Source organism: Botryllus schlosseri, chromosome 7, assembly GCF_051294905.1.
Source record: "Botryllus schlosseri isolate E-star chromosome 7, Bs_hap1, whole genome shotgun sequence".
NCBI classification, from domain to species: domain Eukaryota; kingdom Metazoa; phylum Chordata; class Ascidiacea; order Stolidobranchia; family Styelidae; genus Botryllus; species Botryllus schlosseri.
The window spans coordinates 21,246,413-21,273,554 of NC_137242.1; the positions used below are offsets into that span (position 1 = coordinate 21,246,413).

Below are 27,142 nucleotides of genomic sequence, written 5' to 3' on the forward strand. Positions count from 1 at the left end.
ATGTTAGCCAACATTCGTACATATTCCTTCTTTTTGTTAGTGTGTTTGTACGTCCAAAAATCAATTATGCAGAATAGGCTATATCAGGGCAATTTCGAGTTAAACGGGAAATCAGAAAAAGTGACATTTCTCAAAGACTAGGGACAATTCAGATTTTTTATTTATTTCAATGATTGGTTTGGAATAGCCAAACACAATTCCTAAATATTTTTACTGAACTAAGATTTTGAAAAATATAGTTAGAAGGTGTTATTTGTGGTCCATAGTAAGAGGAGATTTCTCATTTCACAGACGCAAGTCACGCAAACCACTTCTGACGATTTTCAGTGCTGCATTGTTACTTGATGAATGAGTACAGTATATTTGTTCATATTATCCTTCTCATTACCTTTTTCCTACGTCCAATGAAGAATTAGTGTGTTTAATCCGGAGCAATTATGAGTAAAATCAAAACATAGAGAAATTGACATTTCTTAAAAATTTGTGACACTTCAAGAAAAATTTTGGTAAATAGTTCAGAATACGAAAACACCATACATAAAAACGATTTAGCCAACTAAAACTTTTGCAAAATTTCGTTACATGGTGTAATCTAAAAGCCAGCCGTAGAAGAATGCTTAGTCGCGACCGTAAAAAAAAACAGAATATGTAATGAGGAATAACTCAAATATTTCCGTATTGGTGTACGCGTGTCGTTATGACAAATATAATTTGTTCGACCCGAAATTTAGCGTACTCTTCTAGCGCCTAAAACGTTTGCACACACCTCAATTACAGACAGCTGATTGTCTGGAAAGAGCTGTATTATTTGCATATACCCTGATTGAACTATCTCATATTCAGATGATTCCTGGCACTAACCTCGATTCCACGTTCCTTGAGATTCAAAATGAAGAACAAAAATTGTTGCAAGTCCTCCAAATGTTGCAAAGAATAATACCCAAGGCATGATCATTGCAATTTTCCCATATTTTCCCGCAGAATATTCAACTTTCTTCTCCGTAACTCGGTTTGACGGTTTCACGATTCCTTAAAAACGACATCGTTATATGTTGTTAAACCGCCAAACAAATACATATACGCGCACATAAACGACCCACATAAGCATATTACTGTGAGCGCTCTCACCGATTGTAGAGACTGGTTCGTATTGGTCCATACGTTCATCGACGTCCTGATACGGATTATATACAACGGATTGCATTCCTGCTAGTTTGTCGATAATTACGCGTACCTATGTCATGAGCAATTTTTAAAAAATGAAGGGGTCTGATGGTAAATTCGAGGATGCAGAAACATCAGCACGATGCACATTTTACCTCAACCTTCGATATATAATAAGACAATATACTACTGCCTATAGACTAGCTAGATCATATTCACCAGGTTCTCAAAATCTGTGACATATATCAAGTAAAGTAATAACTTCGATTTATTACATTCCGTTACGAACTGTTTCTTCTTGAAGTCATTCATGAGCTTACTTTGTTGAATCGAAAGCCATCGCTACAGTCAGTTACAAGTATTACTTTAATGTGTTAAAAGTGAAACCAACGCATTTTAAGGAACGACATCTCAATGAACGCACTGAATTTACAAACATCGTCGAATGCATACATAGGCGAATATAGTGCTTGATCCGGAACTAACGTATTATTATTGACCATTATGTACTCTTCAATCGTATGAGTATTACATTCAGCTATCAGGCCACTGTTCAATACACACACCGTTAGCATCACTACTAATATCAATACAATACTTTTCTCACGTTGGTCGAGTCATTTCCCATGAGTAACCCTTAAATGGGTCAACTCGCGGAGACAATCACGATTACAAATCAATAGCCACTTTTCTGACGGTATTTTATCTAGAGTGACTTACAATGGGCTCTTGTGGGTCACGGAGTAACCCACCATTAAAAGTTCTATCTTCGAAGTGACCAAATCTCCCGCGAAGATCTTGGACCGGGTATTAAGAAGATGACGAATTATCTATAGCGTCAATGGTATGCTTGTAAGAAGTTACACACGTGAAATGATATATTATATGTATATTATACAGATATCAGTGATACGATGAACTAAATTCACAGGAATTCAAACATTTTACTATCTTTATCGATATATCAGGGGTTGAACCGCACGTAGCCAACTCATTGATCTCGAAGTCGTCCTCCCTCGATAACAAAACGTTAAAATTACTTGACAATTCTTTTTTATGCCAAGCAGGCGTAAGATACAGTTACCGGCGACTGAAAAAAGGATTGGTACCTGTAGCAAGCTTCACTCACAAATATACATTTCTGAATATTGCCCGTTGAGCGTCAGTACAGTATATTATAGAAATAACTGTAATTAAACCACGGTGGTATCGTAAGACAGAGCATCTTCATAAAATCGGTTGACAACTATCTCAAATGACATGCTTGATTGCTCGGGAAAGTGTTGCGTTTCGCAAGAGTAATCATTCGCTGACGCGTGACCTCGACACACCAGAGGTAAGGTAAAGGGGAACGCAACAGTCATGAAAATATCTTGGCTGCAGTTTGGATACGAAGGTGTTTGGGGAATATGGCTGCTACCTAAATTTATTTCACAGTTTTATTTGTAATTTGTGACCGCTGCATCATATTTAGGTCCCAGTGCCCTTTTAACCTGGTGATGAGGTCATCTTCAAGCTTCACGCCACAACAGCAGCATGTATAGTCTCATCATAGTGTCCTATATGGTGTCGACACAGGCAAATCTCACGCCTCAGTGAAATTGTATCACGTCACAATTTCCATTTGGCTACAGGCAATTTGACGGTCATTTATGACCGACTTGCCGAGCATTAAATTTGGTAAAACGGGTATCAATCGAAAGCTGACTCTGCACTGATTACGAAAATATAAATTTTATTCCGCTCGTGGTCCTGGAACTCCCACAATCAGCCTCGAATTTTTCATTTTTATGGAGATTGGCATTGAGACGCAACAATGCTGTCTGGCGAAACGAGAGATAGCTCAAGAGAAAAAGAGCCAGACAGCATACCGCTACGTTACTCGCAGGAAACACCTACCAACAAACAAAATGCCATTGGTTGTCATACCGACCTACTTGAATAGCTAAATACGCTCCGCAACATAAGCTACGGCCTTTCGCTATATTACTATTTCCCATAACAGTTTAGTAATTAGGGTAGTTCCAAGTCACAGCATTCCGAGACACAAGTCCTTCTCTGATTGTAACGTTTGACCCGACCCAACTCTAGTCATTCTTATTTTATCACCCATTCGGTACGAGATCGAATAATTCTACAACACGTAGCGTCCAAGTACAAATCACAATTTTCAGTCACGAATTATCATCGACCGGCCAAGTCCTATCATCATAAACAGGTAACGTGATGTATATAGCTGATCTTCCACGGCATGGTAACTTTTGAAAGTGATGTGATAGTAAAGTTTGATGAATATAGTTTCAGGATTTTGGAGTAGTTTTAGAACGAATTTTAGGTTAGGTTCTCAAATCTATAAAAAAAAGATATGCGGCAGTTAAATATCGTCGAATACTTAAAAATCCAAAATGCCAACGCGGGACGCACAAAATGGTCGGGTGGGCCGCGTGTTTGAGACTTCTGATGTACATTGTGGATTGTTTCTCGTCGACTTGATTAATCTGTCACGCTGTCAAATTCGCAGTATCATTTTGATGATGGTGATGATTGGCTTAAATTTCAAATTTAGGTAAGCCGCACCGCGGTTTCGATTAATACATCATCAGGTAATACATCAGTTATGTCGCAATAAATTGCATTTTGCTTATTGAAAAATAGGTTCTGACGCAAGCACAGTGAGCAGTGCAATATGTCTTTGTCTGCGTGTACGCCATCGCATAACATTGAGGTATCATCTACTTCAGGGTTTTCAACCAGTGAGTCAAAGGATAATTTTGAGGTTGATAGGCAGAGCTATTTCGCTAAATGGATTTAGTGAAATTTTATTTGTATTTGTCATACTATTCCCGAAAATAAATATTATTTTTTCGAAAAATAGCCTACATAAATTTTTTCAGCTGATTCTGGTAATGAGATTTAATGACGCATATGGCACCGCAAATTTGAAATACTCGTAAATGAACGGGGAAAGCCGTCATCTGCCCCCGGGTAGAAATATTTTCACAACTCAATGCTAGCAACGATAATAACGATAATATATATATTTTATAATAACTTGAAGTATCGAAGTATTAGGGTAGGCGCTAGCAGTATCTCGTTCAAAGGGCATCTAGTATAGATGGTGCAAGGTTCTGTGTGAAGGTGAACGTGAACGAATGAAGTCACGTGTCGTCATATTGCTAATTCCAATCCTACATTTCCGCAAAGTAATAGAGTAATGTACATCATAACTATCGACGTCTCTGGCCATATTATGCCACAATGCTAAAGTACATGCTAGATTGTTATAATAATTTCACAAAATCGATGTCTTCCGTCACTTGGCCAACAATTTCGACGAGGACTCGGGTATTTTGGATGGATGTAGCCTAGTCTTAAGATCGGACGACTTTGGTTTTTATTTTATACAAAAAGGTTTTAAAATGAAGATGGATCCCGTACGACTGATAGAATTTTTACATTAGACATCATAGCATTCTTCATATCAGTTTTGTTGAGTAAATATTTGATGGGCTGACTAAGCACAATTTGCTGACTTCCTACACCTAGTGTATTCGATCTTGCTATTGGGTGATTGCGGACTCACTGCAGAGAGACATTAAATATTCACAAAGGCAAAGCTGGATATTTACTGCCAGCGCCTCGCAGAGAGTGGTCCGATGAAATTGAAATGCAAAGTGAACGTTATAATGACGTGATAAATTGTAATATGCGTGAAGGGGAGCTTTGAAATTTCAGAGGTTCGCACACAGAAAGCGAACGTGAACCTCACGTTCATACCATTGCTAGTATCTAGTAAACTCCCGCTGAAATGTATTTGATGTAGCTTGATAGGTCATATTTATGCAGCATGAAAATTGCAATTTATGATCATAACATCATCAAGCACATACATCTAAATTTTAGAAGTTTTACGTAAACCATAAGGACATAAACAAAAAGATAATAATAAACGCACATTGTACATCATGCATCAGTTTTCCCACCCCTGATACAGGCTATCACGTAATTTAACATAACCCGAGTTCTAAGTCACAAGTCATTTCTACTTTAATAGTTTTGTCTTGAGTCAATTCGATTCGTTTTCAATTCGACACCGAGTCCACTTCGAGTCGAAGTCAGGGTTAAAAGGCTCGGGTCCGAATCACAGTGTTAAGACTCGGGTCAAACTCCAAGTCATTGTATTCACTTCTCATTTTCTAGCTCAATCTTGTTCAACTACCTTTTTGCAACTCCATTAGGATGCAATTGTATGGCTCGCATTTATAATACAGTAACTTTCCTTACTTTACAAAGTTTTTGGTCCTATTCTGCATATACCAGGACTGATAGACCAAATACCGAAAATGTGGTTACCTACAATTCTTCGAAGTTACAACGAATTCACGTGCGTCAGGTATGCTTCGTAGAGCTGTGTTGAGTAAAATTGCGGTGTGGGCGCTCTGTACGTCATACATGTCCGTAAAGTCGTAGCGTACTACTGTAACACTAAACTTGAATTCATTTTCATGTATGATGCCAAAAACACTCAGATTTTCGTCGTAGTCTGAAAATCTGCCTTGACGCTATTGAACTGTTATGAACTTTCAGGTTAGATTGAGCTGAAGGACCGAACACACTGTATCGTGACGATTTTTATCTTCTCATTCACTCGCAAGACAGGAAATGGGAAATCTAAATAAACTGAACACAGGTTGGAGCAACGTTTTATAAGGAAACGTACTCTAATGTGCCTACTCTCCTTGGTCGTTTTGCAGCTTATTTTGCAAGACATCATACCAATGCCTCATCACGAATATGCGGATTTTTTGCCCTTTTAATAAACTGTATCCTCCGGGACTGCCAGCAAGCCTTTTTCACTGGCGGAAAACACGCTTTATTTTGAATAAGAGTGCAGAACAGTTCTTAAGACCTGGTCATCCAAGCAGCAGTAGATGTCCTTGTACACAATCCCAACAACTTGTTTGGCCTAGAAGGGTATTTTAGTGGAGTAGTTGAAATCAAAACGAGCAAAAAGAGATGTCTTTTTAATGAGACACTTGATGGCCTAAGGTAGAGCATTCGTGGCCATTAATATTGATCTTTACGGCTGTACTTGGGGGAATTGTCGTAATGAACTAACTGGACGCCAAATACCCATGTTAAACCGTCCATGTCCTGTCCATTTTCGGTTACCTCCGGACTAATCAACTTATTCATTTCGGCTTACTATACGCACGGAAATCGCGAGTGGTCATGTTATGATAAGCGTTACCATACGTCAGGGATTTCCCCGATATGTCCGGAATGTCACCGTTCAAACTGCGTCCGGGAAATATTTCTTAAATATGTCTAAATGTCCGGAATTTTGAAGGTTTGAAATGGGATCGAAAAGTTTCGGTTAATCAACAGAAACTATAGTACTTTTATTCGCACTGCGCGCGATTTATTGTCACATTCGTTGATTTTAATGTGTGAACTACCACCCTCGCAAAACAAGCAATGTAAATTTATTAAAAATAACCATCATTTACCGAAATGGGTCTAATTGTAATCGCAATGAAAGGAGAATGGTATATTACTGGAGTAGGTTAAGGCCATTTAGATGCTTCAGTCAAATCTATTGACTAATGGGGTCGTTTATTCGGACGGGTTACAACGCACAACCCCATAAATGCACCTAACTAGCATTATAATGGCTCCTGATCCAGATGGGGACAACCTATGGTCGATAGGCAAAGCTATAATAGTGTGACGCATATTGCAGACAATGTATTATACCTCATTTCAAAATCCACTAGTGGGCGCTAAAGAGTGTTCGGAATTTGCTCTACAAAAATGTGGTAACCCTATATGTTATGAATAGTTACTGGGATCAGTTTCACGGACGAGCTTTATCATTAATATTCGCAGTGTCACATATTACTATCAAGTATTTATCGTTTCTCAGCCCATGAGATCAGGTTCACCGGCAGAGTTGAAGGAAGGACTGTTTCTGAATATTTAGGGCAAGTTTCAAATGATGATTTGGGAAAGTTTTTGCAATTTTTGCAACTTTTGTTCACAGCTTCTGGCAGCTTCCTAAATACTCAGTAGTTATGTACTATGGTGTTTTAAGCTGTTTGAAGAAATCTTTATTACAAAGTTTTGCAACTTTTCTTCATTTTCTCACCTGCAACTTTTCCAAGTGTTATCGATTTTCAGGTAACTTTTTTACAAAATGTTCAGATTTTTCATGCAATTAACATTTTACTGGAAATATTTTCCACTATATTTAAATAGATCGCTTGATTATTTCACTGCCGTTTAAATTTGAGGTCCTTTCTGATTTGACGTACATTCAGGCTAGACCGCCGCGAATCATATTTTCACTGGGTCAATTCTTGGCAGGCTATTAACTTTGATGAAGTCGAAAACATCGAGTTTTGTTACAATGCCCTGGATACGGGATCTCATACCCAAATAATTTCAAGGAACTTGTCAATAAACGCGACTTTTTGGTGCAACTTTTTAGAAAAAATAAAAGCAACTTTCCACGGATTTGACTGCAGCAAAAACTGGCCCTAATGATGATGCATCTTCGGGTGGGCCAATTGTTTTAGTCACTTCGTTGCGTGCTGCTATTTCTTGATATCCAATCAGAATTGTTGAGTTGTTAGAGTGAACATATATTGGAATCACCCGAACGCACCAGAAACATATTTCCTTCGTGAGGAGCACACGATTCCGAATTGGTATTTCTATATGGCGAGCACAATTTTATATGATGTATGCATCTAATCTGTGGGTTTCAGATTACAAAGAGCGGTACTATATTAAAGTCGACATACGAAGCCGCATTGAATCGCGCGTGGCGCGAATAAAATTTCAAGATTAATCAAAATCACTCAAAAACTTGGGATACAATTCGTAAATTCAATTTGCATTGGACGGTTGCCAACACATACTAGCTCAAATACGTTGTGAAGGCCACATAAATTTCTTGCTACGGCCGCAGGTTGGCTACCAATGCCATAGGGCAGTGGTTCCCAACCGGTGTGCCGCCGCACACTAGTGTGCTAATTGGACTGCTTAGGTGTGCCGCGAGCAAATGCGCTAAACTGGGTCGAAGTATAACAAAAATCTAAATTTCGAGTGTGTCATTGTTGGAGTTTCTATTGAATTTACTATATCAAGACACGCGATGTACAATCCGATGCAGTGAACAGATACAAGGATGTCGCGATGGCCATACTAACGTTATCTCAATTAGGCATCCACATCATGTCATGGATTGGGTCTTTTTCTGGCTTTTTATCGTAAAGACGCTCTGAGCACAGCAACGTATAGGGTCGGAGAATCTCATAAATCTGCGACGCTTCGTAACTTGCTACTGCACTGCCATGAATGAAACTGGGGCCTCCACCGTCAATGGGTGTGATACGCTAGTTTGCCCACATATATAGTAGCATTTAGGACGGGGATAGATAGATAACTAGACTCGGGCTATTGTACCGTGATGTTGAGGTGTGGCCGAAGGTGACCTTATACTTGTCGGCCCATCAGAACCGGAGGCAGAACAGGGACGTGACGTAGTTCATGACCTTTTTCTGTTTCTATTTGTAGTCGTAATCTTGCCATGTCTTCGTTATCGATGATAATTTTATACCATGCCAATATAACATATTTTGATTCCTGAGATGCCAACTTATAGCACGGTCCACTTTTTGTAAGATACTGCTTTTGCAGATCCGAGGACGAGTAGGAGCCCAAATAAACCTCCACAACACCTAGGAAGGCATTTCCGCCATCGAGAAATGTATACTCATTTGGAAGTAAGGTTCACGTTTACAAATTAGAATTGCCGACATAGCCATACACATTGCGATTGTTAGGTAGCGTGCCAGCATTGCAGGTAAAATGTAGGCTCAGGGCGCAACGTAATGTTGTAGCGACAAATTTGAGAATTGAGAAGTAATGTTGATCAAATCATATCAGTTAACCAATTTCACCGGTCCTGAGGTTTATCGGAACTGCAATTGAACAGCAGCAGGCTGCCAGTAAGACTCTTGACTGAGGTATTGCTATTCTCACAGAAGCTATCACACGATCTGCATGGAAACGCGTTTGGCTTCCAAGTATAGACACCTCTTTACGCGCCTGTATTTGTTAGTGGCGATCGCGATTGGACTCTTCCATTACATCGACAACGAGGTAGTGGGCAGACTTTGTTGTCAAGCCAATCTTATGAAATTAACCTCGGCCTGAAGTTTGAACGAGATCTCAGCAGGCAAGTTATGTGGCAACAGAGGTAATGGTTGATAATTCAAAACCTCACACGGATTGAGAGAAAGTCCTTATTCCTGCCTGCAATAAAATTGTAAAAAAAGAAGAATTGAAAACAATCCCCATGTCAAATTAAACCATTCGTAGACGTATTTGTGAAATGTCCGCAGAGATAAAAGAAAACTTAATTTCTTCTTTGAAGCAGCGATAAGCCTACTTGAGTACACCGAAAAGGCAGAAGTACTTCGTCAGTGACCACGACCAGTGGCCACCTATATAAGACTGTGGTTGCTGCTATTCGCATTCTGGTAGTTTGCTTTTGCCGTACGCCCAAAGAGTTCAGAACCACTGTGCTAGTGTGCCGCGAACTCTTTTTCACTTTCACAGTGTGCCAGGAGGTCAAAAAGGTTGGGAACCACTGCAATAGGGAATTGTATCTGGGTCTTCAAGTGTACAATAGTTGACGGATCGAGCTCCAGACGGTACTCATTCACACATAATGTAGCAATTAGTGCGGAGCTGATCGACAAATTCTCTGGTCCGGCTCCGATCCGGTTGTGCAATTCTCTGGTCCGGCTCCGATCCGGTTGTGCAATTCTCTGGTCCGGCTCCGATCCCGGCCATCAGGAAAAGTACTGCCATTTATGTTCACACTGGCTTGGTGGTTACTTACGTGTGGTTGGTAGATATATAGTTATTCTTATCCATAAAGATTCTGACCGGATCAAAAAAGTAGTGATCCGGCTCCGGCCGTAACAGAAAAAGTACTGATCCGGCTCCGATCCGGTCCGGTCAAAATTGTAAAAATCCGGCCTAATATCCAATCCGGCTCCGGTCCATGATCCGCACTAGTAGCGATGCGTTCACAAATACCCAGCTTCTCCACCAGCGGGCTCAGATATTGCCATAAGGAGTTTAAAACAATCTTGATATCAAACCTTGATGCTGAAGTGCCCTTCAGCTCCGCCACTGATCTCGATGACATCTTGACTGTGCTTCAATTGACAAATAGATCCGTTTGCAGATAGCTGGAGATGCTGAATAATGTTGATATGTGAATGTCATTTATATCGTTCAATTAATCGATCATATACCATATATCGTGACGTCATATCAAGGATACAACGAAGAAATGGATTAGAGTCAAAGCTATCGGCAATTCAGTAAATCGGAAAATGGAACAATTATTATAGATCAGGTCACAGAAGTGGAGAATTGGACGGTTTCGATGTTCTCCAACGTCATCATCGATCAGAATTATGTTCATGTTATCCTATCTTTTATCCAGTGAGCATGCTTCTTAATAACATATCATAGGGTGTAGGCCAGGATGGGTGTCTCATTTGAAGACTACTTCAATTCGTCTCGGCACCCTCCTATCCTATCATTATATTATATCGCAATCTTGTGGAGCATTCATTTGATAAACATTTCAAAAAATGATGATGAAGATTGTGACATCACTACTTTCTAGTTCGCAACTAAATCATAGATAAATAGAACTCACATGCCAATTCAATTTTCCAAATAGTGATTCAATTTTAGTACGTCCAAGAAACGAACGTAGCGCTGTCGCTGAGAGATTATTGACAGCCAATTTCAGTTCGTGCACCTGAAACGATTGAAATGTTTTGTGAAATGTTGATGAAGACTAGGCGTGACTATAACTCAGCAAGCAAATCATCGGAGATGAGATACAGTGTCAGCGGGCCGCAACCTACATTACTGCCCACCTACATTACGAATCGATATATCATAGTTTGAGATATCAGCAGTCTGCCCCGTGAATAAGTTCTCATTGATTACAAAAATCACGAAGCGATGGGCTGCGAATTCATATTCGTTATTTAAAATATTTTCGAAATTCACATTCGACTTGGATTTTTTATTATAAAATATCGGTTATTTTCCGATTCACGCTGTATTCAGCATGGATGGATACGTAAACCATTTTCCTGTTATACTACAACTGCAGATCTATAATCAGTCCTCGCTCGTACCTTTTTATCGAGCTTCAAGACGGATAATAAACCCCAGCACAACTTTTGGCGCCAACAAATGAAGAGTTATCCGCTGATTAGACAAGTTGCCCTTCACGTTCTCATACAAATCATGACCATTTCTCCATATATGTGCACGTGTTTTCTATTATGTTCGAAAAACGAAACCTACATATACATACGTAGTGACACGAGAATAACCATTTTCGAGAGAATGCCGCAAATTCACCAATGGTTTTGCAAAAAAAAAGATTTTTGATTGAAACAGTATGTAATTCCTAGTAAATTTGTCGAAATTTTGTGATTCGGCAACAAACAGGAGGTAGCGGAGGCCTAAAATTAGCATACAGGTTACTTTTTATGTTGTCTCTGTTCAATTTAACGAATATGGCATGCCATGAGCAACGAATAATCTTATTTTCTACCATGCTGCTAAGACTTCTACGTCTAAAACATTATTTCGCCGGTCTTATACTTATGATTGAATAATGAAATTTCTAGTATTGAATATAGTTCAAAATCGATGTGCAAGCAAAATAATTTCGGTCCACGAAATCGAGTTTGTGAGAACCATTGTTCCGCATTGCTTAATCAAAATTTCCTGTCATGGCGATCTAGTATTATATAATATAGGGATTTGGAAGGCTTCGCATCGAAAAACCGCACCGGGAACGAATTGCATATTCGAAAATAGCACATTGTGTGGTTCTTACAAAAACTACTCATTGAATACAGTGTGGCTCACCCTGATTGGTTCCTTCAGATATCCTGCGATACAGTACAAAATCTCATCGTCAATTCGGCAGCTGAATAAATTCAAAATACCAAATAATTTTTCTTTTTGCTGCCATCAGTGATCCGAGGACATGAACCTCATCGCGATTCAATGAGATGTTAGATCCGTCAATCTTGTACAGCTGCATCCGAAGATCGGCATCTCCCGATTCATGGATTGATGTATAGAGGTCCATGCGAATGTACTTATATTTCTCTTCAAACTTTTCCCGTAGTTGAGAAAGTATGGAACTAGCGAGAACTTGTTGCTTCTTTGTTTGATCCAATACTGTCAGGCAATAAGCAATATAGTTGATTTCGTATTGATTCTCCCATTGCTGTGTGTGTAAGAATAGAAAATCGTCCCCACTGCTGCTTTACAGTGGCCGAATTGAGCGGGATTTATGATCACTTGATCGCCATAAAATTAATTTATTTCTATCACTCGTAGTGTAGTTATCGCATCCGCCCAATAGTCACGAGGACTTTGTGATGTTGAAATGATAGCGAAAATCATGAAATGTTGTGATCATGAGAAATCCGATTAGTGACGAGGAACTTAACTCAACATATGACCTCCAGTACGCATGGACCCCATACTTTGGATGTCGATCAGTTCCTAACCCACCGGTTGTATGGACTCAGTTCATGGCTCCAGGTAACTGAAGTCATTTTACAAAATATGGAAAATAACTCGAGAAAATAAGCATGCGTTCGACCGCTTATCGTGATTATGTACCGTGCAACTGCGAGGCTCCATTACAAATTCATCAACATTTTATAAGTTTAAAAGAATAACAGTATATTTGCGTCGGAACAATAGTGAATTAGAGTGATCGACTTCGTCAACGACTTTGTTATACACTATTTATAAACCCTTTGCATATGTTCCGACATTTCGGTCATTTTACATCGGAGCGATATTCAGCTTTATGATTTATGAACAACTGAAAAAGGCAGAGTTTACCTGTGTTTAAGGCAGAGGTCTCAAACTCAAATGCGCTGGCGGGCCAAATCCCTTGATTTTGTTAACGCTGCGGGCCGCAGCACCAATAATAGCGGTATACAATGTACTGGCGAAAAGGTGCTTCTTAACGGGACGTTGAAGACTGACATTTCATACACATCGTGAAAATTTGATGTACTATTGTGAATTCTCGCCCAGCACGAAAAATTACATTTTTAAATATTTCAATAAAATTGTTGTTGTTATACATTGCATGGTGTGTCAAATAATTAGTTATAGTCTCCGTGTGATCGCATAAATGCATCACGACATCGTAAAAGCTGTCGTGTTATAATTTTGCAGCTAGTGAAAATTTGACGTGCCACAAGATTAGGTAGAAATGTAGGCCTCCGTAGAGAGAGAGAGAGATATGATATTCTTTTTCACCTGCACCATCGAAATGCTTTGACGACGGAGTTGCGATACGGCCCCATGAGGTCATCTAGTCTGCACCCCCGGTTTTTTTCTCCTCCATGCTATCCGTGATTGCTGAGCGCCTAGCGGGAGAGCTGCGGATACCAATTTTCGAGTCTTTGGTATGACCCGGCCGGGGATCGAACTCACGACCTACCGCTCGAGAAGCCGGACGCATAACCATGACACTATCTCGCTCGGTTGTTTATTGTATATTTGAACAAGGCTTGATCGGATATCAGAGCATAGAAGCAGCATAGTTGAATCTTGTTTTCCTGCATACTCCCGATAACTAGGCTGTTGATCATGCATTGGTGCTAGAACTGTGAGGCGTACCACTACCTCATTCGATAGTCGACCTCTTTGATTTGCGATAATAACGTAGACGAAGAGACCCAAGATGACGAGGATGTAACAAACTATGCAGCAGGGGCAACGGAATGCCAATGGCTGCCATGCCTGCCTGCTTAGCTAGCTAAATACGTTACGCTACGCAACCTACGACCATTCCCATAACAGTCTGATAGTTTGTTGCGTCCGTGGTTGCATACCAAGTTACGGTGTTCCGATACACAACTCCTTATTTGATTGTAACGTTCAATTCGAGTCACTTTCTTTATCGCCCACCATTCAGTCCGAGTTCGAATTGGCTCAAAAAGGTCATGCCGAAGTCCCAATGTCAATTTTTCAGTCCCACAACATCAGCAGGTCAGGTTTTACCATCATAAACAGGTGATGTAACGTAATAGCTGATCTTTCATTGCAGGCTAACTTTTAAAAGCGATGCGATAGTGACGTTTAATGAGTAGTCTCCGGTTTTTGGAGAGGTTTTAGAGCGAATTTGAAGTTCTCAAATAAAAATATATATACGGTTAAATATTGACGAATACTTCAAAATTCAAAATGCAGACGCTGGCCGCATGCGGTCCGCGGGCCTTGTGTTTGAGACCTCTGGTTTAAGGCTTATGGAAATAAACACTTTTGCGGACTGAATCACTTATCAAACAATTGGTAAGGGTTTATGGAATCGATATCATTCGAGCTGGAAACGGCAACCCATTGGTGTTGCAGTAATGGAAAATGAATTAGTATCAAACATGGTTGAATGCATGATGTCTTTCTTACCTCTGTAAAGATCATTTTGTTGTTTGCAGAAGACGACGCCTGTCACGAATCGTCGCACGACGGACCACCGTTCTTCATGCATATGCTCTTCATCGAAGCGAGAAAAGTCGTCCAACGTCATTTCCGATACGAAGATCGCTGCCAGATATTCTTGAATGCTTTGATGACAGAAAGAGAATGTGAAATCTCCAAGTATAAAATGTCGACTCAGTAGATTGTTCCCTGGAACTGTAGTCATTAAATCTTGAACTTCTTCTACGGAAACTCCAGATAGTTTCAAGTCCATCTCTTTGAATACGACCCTTCCATCTACCATGCATTCAAATGCCAATGCCTTCAGTTTGTCGACTATCGACAAAATCTCTTTCCGATTTCGTATGTTTTCGACGCTTTGAAGATCTAATATGAACTTGTTGAATAGTTCTGTCACTGTTGTCGGAGGAGATCTACTTGGATCCCTTCCCATCACAACTGCCGTTAGAATCAGCAAAACGGGTACTGAGACTAAAGTGAGCAATATTGGTGATATCATTTCAATTTTCTGCCAGAGATCCTCACCTTCTCCTTTCAGTAGAAAAGCGAACAGCCTATGAGCGTCTTCCAAAGGGAGACCATTCAGCGTAATAATGGTTTCGGGTCGCGCCATTGCCGGTAACTCAGATATCCTGAACTCACGCGATGCTATGAAGACCTTAACGAGACATAGGATATTTCGGGATAGAATGTTGTACATGACTGTCCAATAGCTAGCTTTTTCATGCCTTTCTATTTTTCGAAGATTTCTCTCTTCAAAATCCCACCTCGCTTGATCAAGTCCATCGAATATTAAAACGGCCTCAGATTGATGTTCATCCAGCCATTTGAATGCCTGTTCTTCTTCAATTTCATTTTCGTATAGTCCCCCAAATAAAAATTTGGATGGTTTAATTTCCCCCTTCACTTCCATATCCTTCAATTCAATATAATGCACCATTCTTTTATGACATACGGGCATTTGTTTGACTTCGTCAATTGCAGAGGATATACGCAGAGCTTGCCTAGCAATTCTTCGTGTAAGTGTGGATTTTCCCGATCCAGCAGATGCAACGATAGCCGTTACACCAACTGTTTCTGGTGAGCCAGATTGTTTGCTTTGACATATGGATGCCATTACGTCGCCAATTCCAATATTTTTCGCTTGAATGCTGCCTTGGTGATGAAATCCAAGTTCCTTTATCAGCTGTTTGTGGTCAACTTCATTCCGAGATTCCTGAAAGCTTATGTTGTCATTGCAACCTTTGTAATAATCGTTCACGTCAACTTGTTGCATCTGCGGGTAAACTTCAAAGTTAGGCTGCTTTAGCTTTTCATGCCTGAAGTCAGCTAGGATGTCAATGGCTGCCAGTTCCTTACTATTGTCGTTGCAAATTTGTATGAGTTTGGTATATCCTAGATCTGAAAAAAGAGGGAAAAACTTTCCAATTTACGAATAGATATAGTTAACAGAGCAATCGTTTGTTAGATGGTAATTCGACTTACACAGAAGCGACCAACAATAACTTTCTGCTTGCGTGAATACTAATATTTGTTCGCCGTGAGCATAAAGGAATTGCGGTCGCGCCGGTAATACGTTAATTGATCGGAGATATGGCTACACATGCATGACAATGATATTTTCAAATCCACATTATCTTCCTGATCATCGGAGTGAACTGAACTCTCTCTTTGAAATGAAATTTCCCAATTAAAAAACCAGGTTATAACTATTAGCTATTAGACATTTCTATTCCAGATTGTTAGGTAGCTTGCTTACACTACCGCAAAACTGTAGGACTATGGCGGAAAGCCATGATACCACATAATAATTTTAGGATTGATTAGAAAAGATTATTAAATGATATCAGTTAACAGTATCCGCCGTCGACGAAGGTAATATCTAAGTTCATAGATACTACCTGAACCGTGCGTGACTGCCAGTGGGGCAATTGAGGTATGACTACCCTCACGGATACTGTACAGATTCCTAAGAAAACCACTGAACTGTAAAAATGATTATTACTTCAGATTTGCAGTTATCTGGGTTCTACAATAGTTGGATTTAGTACGTGCATATGCAATGTGCATGTTAATTGCCTTACGTTTCGAAAAATATCATTTGACATGCGGGAATACAATTACAATTATGTCACTGGCAAATGCCTTCCGACCCCTGTAGCTATGCTAAAATGTCGCATGCGCAACCAACCATTTTCATTTTATTTTTTTCTTGATTAATTGAAAAATTAGATTGGCCCTACGGCGGCTTATACTTGTTAGAATTGATACAAAATTGGTGTGCAGAGTTTTTTAGGGTAACCTGACAGTTTACTCAGCAAATGACTGGAATCCGAAAAAAGCTGATGTGGAACAACCCTAATATAGGTCCGTTTGTCAATATATTCATACATTACCATTCAATCACCATACTGACCGGATCTCTGTTAAACTCTACCGGTAGGATATCAACAACCAGAAGTTGTCAGCAAAGAAGTACTACTATGTCGAGGTATTGAAGTAGTGTTCACAACTTGAAGAACTTACTTAGGGAGATCTAATTTTCCTCTACTTCTACATCGTAATATTTTCCCATTTACATACTTACTTTTGGCTATTTTCAGTTTGTCAAGTAGAAGTATTGCGTTCCTCCAATTGCGTAGAGAGAGAGAGAGAGAGAGAGAGAGACACTGAGGAATTTCGAGGCTGTTTTCGCGGGATAACATCAAGAATTGAACTTTCTCAAAATTCAGAATTTTCGTCGCGCTTCGCTTAAATTAGATATGGGGTGATTAATCTGTCTTTACGAAAGTATCGGGGAATATGTTTTAGGTATCTGGTTACGTGTTTCCGTTGTCATGTTACATTACAGTTCAGTATCGATGGCTATATTACAATTATCGGTATGCAATCTAGCATCTACATATCGTATCGTAATCTAGCAGCGCGTGGCATGTCCTAATCTGGAAACTGGTATATGACTTTTTTTAGCGTTGGACTTGTTCTCTTCGTGCCTTTTACTTTGGTATCGTTTGTCTCTTATTTGTCTAGGATTAGTAATTACGCCAATATTTATTTCCTTGTGTGTCGTGCTTTGTATTTATACCCTGTGTTCTGTTGTATACGGGTTTTTCGATTAACTGCACTCCGGACCGTGTCGCCCGTCTTTAAGTTATTCTGCTGTATAATATACTGGTATCCTATTGCAACCTCGTCGTATGAGTTATTGTTCAGACCAGATCAAGAATATAACACTCGAAGACTACGGCTGAAGCTTTCTGTTGGATGAAAAGATTAAATATAAATAGTATTTGTAAATATTTCTATTTCGCAGCATCGTTACTCTGAGTTGTTCTAATTAATTCCGGTTCTTTTGTCTGGAAAACATACACGTGGAAGTTTAAGAAAAAGTGCATAGTATTGCCTATATTTTTCGGAAATAAAATTCTATGTATATTGCATTTTTGCAATCCGCCATATGTTTTAGTAACGTAGGCCTATACTAATCGCTCTTAGAGTTCACATCGTATCCGATACAACTTCCCCGTATTGCTTATCGTCTAAAACTACAGCCTTCATAATATGGGTGTTATGGCATATTCTGGAAAGGGCTGTTCGAGTAATCAAAAGATGAGAGTCAATTTTGCGCTGCAAAAATGAGTCAATTTTGCGCTGCAAAACTATCAGTTGCATCCCACGATGCGGTCGAACGCTTATGCTGTCGGAAATTGATATAGGCCTACTCAAGGAATGCATCAATATAAATCGATCTCTAACCTGGCGCGTATTTCAGTTAAAAGCTTTGGTCCAGTGGTTTCAGAATGCTTACAATCCCAACGGGTAGTTCGATAGCATGGATGGTTATGAGTGGTGGTGAGATAATTCTCAAATATTAAATTTGGACTATACACAGAGTGATGAGCAGGAATTGGAGGTAAATCGCGTACTGCGCGACAAATTTTTTCAGTTGGCCGCAGCTCTCACGCCTTCCAAGGTTCAAGAACCAATATTTTGAACAGTCCATGCGAAAGTATTATGACTATATTCATAACTACTTACTTATACTTGAATAGATTTAAAACGAAGTAAAAGTGATATTTTCACTAGTATTTTAATAGATTTTGCACTGTTTATTCCACTTCTACTTGGATTGCTATCTTGGTTACTTTAGCCACATCTACACACAAAAAAATCTGGTAGATTTACTGGGAAATCTCTGTAAATTTTGCAACGAATTACTAGTCGCAGCCAATAGCTGTGAGTAGCTTGTAATTTTACATTTTGATGTGTCATATTACCTTAATTTAGCTGTAAAGTCAAGTTACCAGAATTTATTCGCAAAATTACTGGCAGTTATTGGCAAAATTGATTAGCTTGAAAATCGCTGCGGCCAATGTTATACGTGGAACTGAATGTTACTGATATCATTTTTTGTGGTGATTTGACCTGATTCAACCACGTTCGCGAGACTGGGGTTTATTATTATACGGAAATTGTTGGCCCTAGTACCAATTTCATTAAAGTACATACTGGGGTAAAAGAAACAACTGACAATCGTAGCTAATGTGGTACACCATAGCCACTATATTATATTATAAGGCTATGGCTATACGGCCGGTTTCGTTGGTTACCAGGGATAGGACTGATAAGTTAAAATATCAGTTTAGGATGTATATTATTGTTCGGGAAACTGGAAATATCAGCACCGCATGCTAAGTTGACCATTTGTTAATGGCGGACATCGCGATCTGTCATAGGTTACAGTAGGTTAGGGTTACGCGTTACTGCTTTTTCTGAGTTTCGTAGTAAACAACCAACGCTCAACTGTGACATCACAAGCAGCGTCTGGGTAAGTATATGTATAGTAAGTAGTGAACATCACGTGGAATATTTATCAATTTATACGAGATTAGATGGAAAAGAAAGGGACTATATGTAATGATAATTGTTTCTGTATGAAAAAATACGACCTAAATCAAACATTATAACGTGGCCGGTAAATATTATTGGTGGCATGTCAGCGGATGAATACCACTCGATTTGAAATCGTTCGAGTGTCGTATCGTCGTCTGGCCATTATTGAGATTTGAGCAAAGGGTGGAGCGCCAATATGGAATCGGTCATCGGTGTCTCGCTAAACGTACTGGGATTCCAACCCGGGTGGAGCGAAGCTTGTTGTGCGTGAAGAAAGTGGATCCTTGAAGATTCCTAGGAATGCTGAATGGGATACGCATCGTAAAAGGTACAGTACTACATAGTATTTGTTACCGTGAATATCTACGACTGTGCACACCATCGGGATGACTTTGATTTCATTATTGAAATATTTCATTCGCCGCATTCTCTGTTCTATTTTGGGATATTAGTCGACTTACATAGTGACCTGTGACACCACATACTCCGCCACAGAGGAGTTGAAACTGTTGGTTTGTTCATGTAATTTTCGGGCCATAGCATAGAGATGTTTCCATCCACTGCTGGATTTGTTCGGCACACATGCCACCTCAAATGAGGAACCTTTTGCTTCAATACATTAGATCAGTGGTTCTCAACCTGCGGGGCGCGAGAAATTGACTAAGTCTGTCTGAATTCTGACTAAACATGTGTTTCACAACCATTTTCAGAAGACGATTTTTGAAGAAGAAACTTATTTCGTATTCAAGAAAGCTCGCCAAATTCAAACTCCAGCAGTCGCATTCAACTTCATTTGAGCAGATTTTTGATATTCTTTGAAGATTTAGAGCAATTTCCACGTGTAAGTCATTCATTACTTCATAGATTGGGCAGTAGCCTAAAGCTCAGTGCACTGGGTAGCTGTTGGTAATAGCTGGCGAACTGCACTACTTAAGACAGACTTAGATGCAATATAGGTTGCTATGCGGCGGCTATGCCCTGGAATGCGGCCTTAGGCTACCTAAGTAATTGAAATGTGACAATTAGCAAAAAGGTTGCCTATCTCTGTATTAGATGATGTGCTCTTTTTGACGTGACGATAAGTGCAGGGGGGCGTAAACTTTTTGGCCATCGCCGAGGGTGGCGCATGTCCAAAAAGGTTGAGAACCGCTGCATTAGATAAAGTAAGTCATGAATCTCTGCTATATCATGTAAAAGGCGGAGCCGTCGTCACAAAATGTACCAGTAACGGTACTTCAAAAATTGTTATATTTTTGTTAGCCTATTTGTCTTAGTAGTTATTGTAATGTCATGTCTAGATTAGGAACTTTGCTTAATATAGCGACTTACGCATGAGTTCTTTTTAGTGGAACTGCAAGATACTAGTCACACAGAAGGAATGAAGATGAGAAAAAGAAACAATTGGAAGTTTATCCGGCGGTGGAATTAATTCACCTTTTCTTGGGACCACTTGTGCTATATTTGCATTCCTCCTACAGAAGAATTAGACCTCCAGCAGCAATACTTTTTCATCGTGAATCATGAATGAATATACAGTTGTCCCAATGTCGTTTTTAGAGCGTGAAGAAACTTGCTGTATTTTGGCATCGCGTTGCTTTGGGATAGGTATGGATGTACGTGAATTTAGAAGCTGGCATGTAATCTGATTTACAAAGGACAGCATGTAGGGTTGTAGGTAGGAGGTAAAATTACAGTCTCCTGGTAAATGTACAGGAGAGAATGTAGATTGAATATACCAGAGGTGACTGTAACATTACAGTCTGGCGTGTAGAGCTAGATTACCGGACGGGTGTAAGTTGAATTTACATTGAGTGACAGTAATGTTATATTACTGCCAAGTGGCTGGCCACCCTGCTTCCAGACATTTCGCGGTAAATCGAGGTAATTTTTTTTTTGTGTGTACAAATAACCTAATCCTGATATGATTGGGCATTGATGTAAGTGACGAAGTGGGATGATGTAACGAAGGTGATGTCGACTATGCTTCATTATTCTTGATGTCAAATGACTGCGGGTAACGGGTTGGACATCTCTGCAGTGCAGTGGTTTTCGAGCAAGGTGTCGATAGGAACAGTTAGGGGGCCACTGGAAAATATTGCAAACAATTTCGAACTATGATAAAAATTAGGGAGTAATCCGCATATGCCATAATCGGCGGTTCTGTGATTTTTATTCGCTCAAGACGCTATGATGATGAGCAGGTAGGAGTAAGTCAAATCGATGGGTTACGGTTTTTTGATTAGAGAGCCTAATAAGCCTTTTAACCGATGTAACTGCGTTCGATCTTCGCTGTTCCCATTTGCTTTCTTGCATTTGTATTTTATTGAACTTTTTGTGGGTAAGGTGTGAGGGTGTAAGCGGAAGTTGTCAGATACACCATCGAAGTTTCGGAACTTTCTATTGCCAAGAATCAAACATGGGTTTCCACCGTCAATGCCAGCAGAAAGCGAACTCGTCCACAATGGTACCGTTCGGAAAAGTGATCACTGTGTAGCGAACCCGTTACGGCGTATACCGGTAGCAATAGCGGGGGGGGGGGGCGGGTATGTTACCGAGCTCGGTAGCTCGTGTCTTTGCAACTGCCGCCTGCTCAAAATGACACTTACGATAACGGCACAACCGACAACATCACAAGTCTATGCGGTTATAGTTATATTAATACGACGCAAGAAACTCATAATAACGATGCTCACGGACACATATAACGTAACCAAGTCGATCTATAAATCCTATGCGATACACACTGCATAGGAGACTGTAACAAAACTCCACACAAGCCTCACGCGCACATACCCATCATCCTAAACCTAACCAAGCAGCAGCATTGTTATCTACAAGCGAGTACGAACTACCAGCGGGGCAACATCACTCCCTAGGTGCTCGCGCAGCACCGTCAGTGACTAGGCCGTGCCCCAGCCAACCATCCGCGCAGAGATTCCGAACGGTACATCCAACTCAAGCCCGCAAATACGAGACCAACTACCTACTACTTCACGCCCTAACTGCCTAATACCACCACTACGTCACGCTGCTGCCCCCAGCTACTACTACTCAGAGATGGGCGGATTCCAAAATTTCGGGATCCGAATCTATCCGGATCCGGCTGGCAATTGGAAATTCAGAGTCCGAAAATATCCGGCTGGTGAATGTCCAGTTCGGAATCCGAAAAAATCCTGCCAGAACAATGCTAATTAATCATATTGCAGCAAAAAAATCCGGCTAAAATCCGACCGTCACCCCAAATTCAAAATCCGGATCCAGTCCGACCAGGTAAAAAATCATTGAAATCCTGCTCCGGCTCCGGCTCCTGAACCGGACTGTGGCCATCTCTGCTACTACTTCACGCTACCAAACAAAGAGACATACTCCACGCGCAACAACATTCTAAACGGCAAATACAGAACATTCTGGAAACCTCGGGTTTCCACAACTGAATAAATGATCATAAACCGGAAAACTGGGTCGTGACGTTGAAGAACTTTTTTTCTTAGACGCTATCTTCAGAGCTCAGCGGCCTGAAGAGTCACCAGACGTAGGTTGATGCGAGGCTTTTTCTAGTTATAATCATGTCAAATCGTTTATTCAGGATGTTCTTAGCGTTTATTTCAAAATGTATCGACATTTTAATCAGACCGGATTTGCTTATTATGCCTCCGGAGAGGGCAACTTACAAAACGGCCGCTGTCGTTCCAGACTTTTTGTGAAATACCGCTGACGCAGTTCGAAAGGTTAGGATAGGCATAAATTAACCCGTTATGTAAATCTTATGTGGAATTTTGGAGTCGACCGCTGTCGGATTTGAACCCGCAATATATTGGTGTTGCCGCAACGCAACGTACCACTACGCTATTCACAGCTCAGCGCGATCGAACTGCTAGGGTGACGCAAACTATTTTTTCCCTTTGAGAGGGAGCCGCGGGGTCGGAGGACCACATGGTCAAAGGCATACTGCTGTAGTGGAACACCTTGAAGTTGATGGCTATAGATACGTACCTTGGGTTGTAGCCAATTGTTCGAGGGCAGTGACGTTCGTAGTGTGCTGTTCTCTACCTACAGCGTTTACGTCGCTGTTTATTGACGTTTGGTCGACATGCTCCCCTCGTACCCATGTCTCAAATCCTAAAAGAGACAGCAAATTATACAATATAACACAGATCATAACACAATGTGCTAGTGAATGGCAATTCAGGCAAATCTACTTCAATATTCGCATGGATTCAAGTTAGTAATTCAATAGTTATACTGATTAGTCGAACTTTTATTTTATGTTTGTGGTTCCTGAATATGTTAGATCGCGACCCAAATATGAGGTTTATTGGCATCTCGCGACCCAAGTCTCACCGAATATAATGAAAGCATTTTCAATGTTAGTACGCTACGTTTTACAGGCATGTTTGAGACAGAGACGCAGTTCAATGAAACATGTGTGACGCAAGCGACTTCGATTGGGGTGCATGGCTCGCATTTGTACCGCGGGGCGCGGACTGCAAGGACGAGAGTATTCGACGATGCCGATTTCGACGCCTTGATATATCAATATCGAAGGATTTGGCAACCAGATATGGTCATTTGGGGTCAATGTTAAATCTCAATTTGCCGAGCCACATGTTAGCCACAACTGCATATCGAAAACTGTCGGGCCTGCATACCTCCGACCATTAGTACTGCACCTGTATGTTGAATACCCGTGGGCGGAAGAATATAAATATACGGCGTTAGCTAATATTACGAATATATACCGTATTTTTCACAATTGCGATGTCTGTTTACATCATTTTGGTATATTATCAGTACGTAGATAAATTAGTTTGTGGAGCTATACTCCTTCCCTTCCACTACACAACTCCAGTAGATAAAGCTAGATAAAGCTTCCAGTGAAGCTAATGTGGATAAAGCTTGTCATTACAATAAACTAGTTTCTGTAATACAAAGGTCGACACATTTTCATGATCAAGTCATGTTATCGTGGCCACTTTTTTGAGTGCCTCGCTTATTGGCTATCGTACCTTAAACCAATACAGGGACATTGAATATTTATAAACCAACCATTGGAAAGTTGCAAGAAATTCATTTAATGTTGCATACATATTAAACGATCCCTGTCGTGCCCTCGTTCTGGAGCCCCGGTTCTATTATAAAGCTTTAGGAGAAATGCACTAATTGCGGTATTTTTCATGATTGATCCCATCACATGACTCTTTTATCGTGGCAACTGCGAGAGACGCCGGACGTTTTCCGATACGATGGCGCTTATCATCATAAGAGTGACAGGATTCAAAATGTAGTTTGTTCCAGTACTCATACTCCAAGTTTTGTTTCATATCATAGTACTACCTCACTGACAATATTAAGAAACATAGAAAGATATCAGAAAATATCAACAGGGCTAGAAAAAAATTATGAATTCACTCACTGACTGATGAGAGATACAAAGCGGATGCCGCAAGGGCATCATCAAGCTCCGATTGTGCGTCTCTACCTCCTTCAGCCATGCTAAGTAGGCTATTACTGATATCGTATTAAGGTAAAGTACAACAATAAGTACTGAAAAACACGGAACTTTGTAATGTCAGGAGTAGCCAACCAACGCCCCGCGAGAAGGCTTCGAGTGGAATTGGAACGATTTATTGTGGCTTTATTTCTAATTTCTAAATATTGGTACTCCACCTGAAAATTGAAAATATACTCAATTTACAGGTATATACGCTACAAGTAGATAGCTCGAAGCCCACCGAAATGTGGCTCGCCGAAAACCGAGAATAGCGAATATCCGTGGCGTCGTTTTCTTCTTTACCTGCAATATTTCAGGTTAAAGGCAGGCATTTAGAAGGTTCACGTCTAAATTATGCAATATTTATATATTCGAGTGTTATAAACGGCATTTGCGGCTAATGCTAATGGGTCACAAAAAGATATCTTCATCACAGAAAATCATGACTTCGGCAAGACTGATGTTTTTGACCTGCGTAGCTCGTTTTTAATGATACTGTTGTATCCGGCTTCTCGTCTATGTAATTCTTACCTAACAATTGTTACCTTGAACTGTAATCTTATATTGTATACTATGGATTCGCACTGTTGACATTTAAAAGAGTCCCCCTTGGTCTATTGTCTAACATCGTTCTACGGCCACCGTTACGCTTGACTCCTCACTGAATTTATCACGAGGTCATATGACGGTGACGCTAACGACATACAGCTCAACATGACCATGACCAGATTCGGATTGTATCGTGAACACAATACAGCAGCAACGTTAAACAACTATTTGTTTTGATTGCGAAAGGAATTTGAAAGGCGGGCGTTGGATTTATTGGGTGGTATATATACTTATTTAAAGAATATGGTTTCCTGATATGCCGAGATTCGCTGTGTTGGATTTTCGTGATACTATCCTCTGGCCTTAATCATTTTGGCTACTCATGTAAATGAGGCAAATATGCTCATTCTTTCAGAATAAACTTTAAGCGTCATTATATACTTTCAAATTGTCTAATATGTTTGAAATCTACTACTCTGTATATATTGAAAAGAAATAAGTGTTCCGCTGTACACATTCCTTAATCAATGTCTTTTCTTGCTGGAACAGAGGCGAGGTCAAATTGTGTGGTGAATAGGATGCATGATGTAGCAGAAATGCTTTTTACTCTCGATCTCCGCAGAATATATTTAAAAGAAACCTATGGCAGACGATGAGGAGGCTTTTATTACATTGGACCGTTACCAATACTAGAATAAACTGGGTCGGCTGTTCAACCCTTGCATCACTATGAATGGTAATGGAATTGAATGTGCTGCACTGCCGTACCACAAAGTTCATGTTCTCTGCGACAAGAGTAACGCCATGTCAAAATCCAGTAAAAGCATGATTTTTCATATGAATTGTACAACTTGCTGCGTGTTTGCTCTACATCTGTTTGAGCATAGCCAGTTGGTCGTGTTCAGGCTCAAGAGCAATATACGGCTTGCAAACTGACTCTGACTGCCCCGCGAAAGGTTCTTTAGAATTTGCAAAATAAAACCTACATGCGTGGACAAAACGTAAATGTGTTTCCTTCGCAGTCTGTTTATTTATATTACCCGTGTGCACCCTGTCTATGCCGTGTTTGTAATCCTGATTTCTTATCCAATCAATCTCAAAAACTATGCCATAACAGAATAAGTCACAGGCCATGTAATCTGTAACGCAGATATAGAACAACATACCGGCACTACATACAAACAACATAACGCTGCTGTTGAATATGACAAATGCACAGAGGCGCTCAAAGCAGTTGTTGTTGTTGCTGCTAAATTACAACCGTAGTAGCAATTTCCAAGACATGACAAAACTTCTTCGATTGGAAGTAGACAATTAAATATCAACGCCCCTGTTTAACAGCCCCTATAAATAAAGTCATCTGCATTGCTGCGTTTAGAAATATAGTTTCGAATTTCGGCTCCGACCGCGACAATATTTCCGCTTCACAATTGGCCTCGATGGGGGAGAAGT

The 27,142-nt window shown here is 40.2% G+C and overlaps 2 protein-coding genes and 1 long non-coding RNA gene across 4 annotated transcripts in view; 1 reads left to right on the top strand and 2 right to left on the bottom strand.

Annotated features, from left to right (window-relative positions):
* Positions 1-996, bottom strand: part of LOC145443680 (uncharacterized) — a 25,555-nt gene extending 24,559 nt beyond the window's left edge. The window contains exon 1 of the mRNA XM_080321620.1: positions 862-996. Coding sequence (XP_080177746.1) covers positions 862-955 — 94 coding nt within the window. The 5' untranslated portion in view covers positions 956-996. The remainder of the gene's footprint in view (positions 1-861) is intronic.
* Positions 903-26,433, bottom strand: LOC145443679 (uncharacterized). Of its 2 annotated transcripts, XM_080321617.1 has the most exons (7): positions 25,064-26,433; positions 23,644-23,769; positions 14,725-16,158; positions 12,151-12,468; positions 10,913-11,017; positions 10,344-10,442; positions 903-1,029 (listed from the first exon to the last, which is right to left on the bottom strand). In XM_080321617.1, the coding sequence occupies exons 1-4, from the start codon at positions 25,140-25,142 to the stop codon at positions 12,200-12,202; spliced, it is 1,908 nt and encodes a 635-aa protein (XP_080177743.1). In that variant the 5' UTR covers positions 25,143-26,433; the 3' UTR covers positions 903-1,029; positions 10,344-10,442; positions 10,913-11,017; positions 12,151-12,199. The 2 variants fall into 2 exon arrangements, with proteins under 2 accessions (XP_080177743.1, XP_080177742.1); XM_080321616.1 differs by lacking the exon at positions 903-1,029 and having other exon boundaries at positions 1,203-10,442.
* LOC145443681 (uncharacterized) lies at positions 19,569-21,219 on the top strand. Its single transcript, XR_013916510.1, has 3 exons — positions 19,569-19,978; positions 20,361-20,491; positions 20,997-21,219. It is a non-coding gene; the product is annotated as an uncharacterized LOC145443681 (long non-coding RNA).
* Positions 26,434-27,142: the final 709 nt, after the last annotated feature.

What these genes read in the sequence shown, in the direction of transcription:
- LOC145443679 (XM_080321617.1), bottom strand. Translation starts at nt 25,142, where the DNA reads ATGGCTGAAGGAGGTAGAGACGCACAATCGGAGCTTGATGATGCCCTT. An exon ending in TTTGTATCTCTCATCAGTCA is followed by an intron (nt 23,770 to 25,063) that starts GTGAGTGAATTC and finishes TGTCTCTTTTAG; the next exon opens with GATTTGAGACATGGGTACGA. An exon ending in ACAATTGGCTACAACCCAAG is followed by an intron (nt 16,159 to 23,643) that starts GTACGTATCTAT and finishes CTCTTTTTTCAG; the next exon opens with ATCTAGGATATACCAAACTC.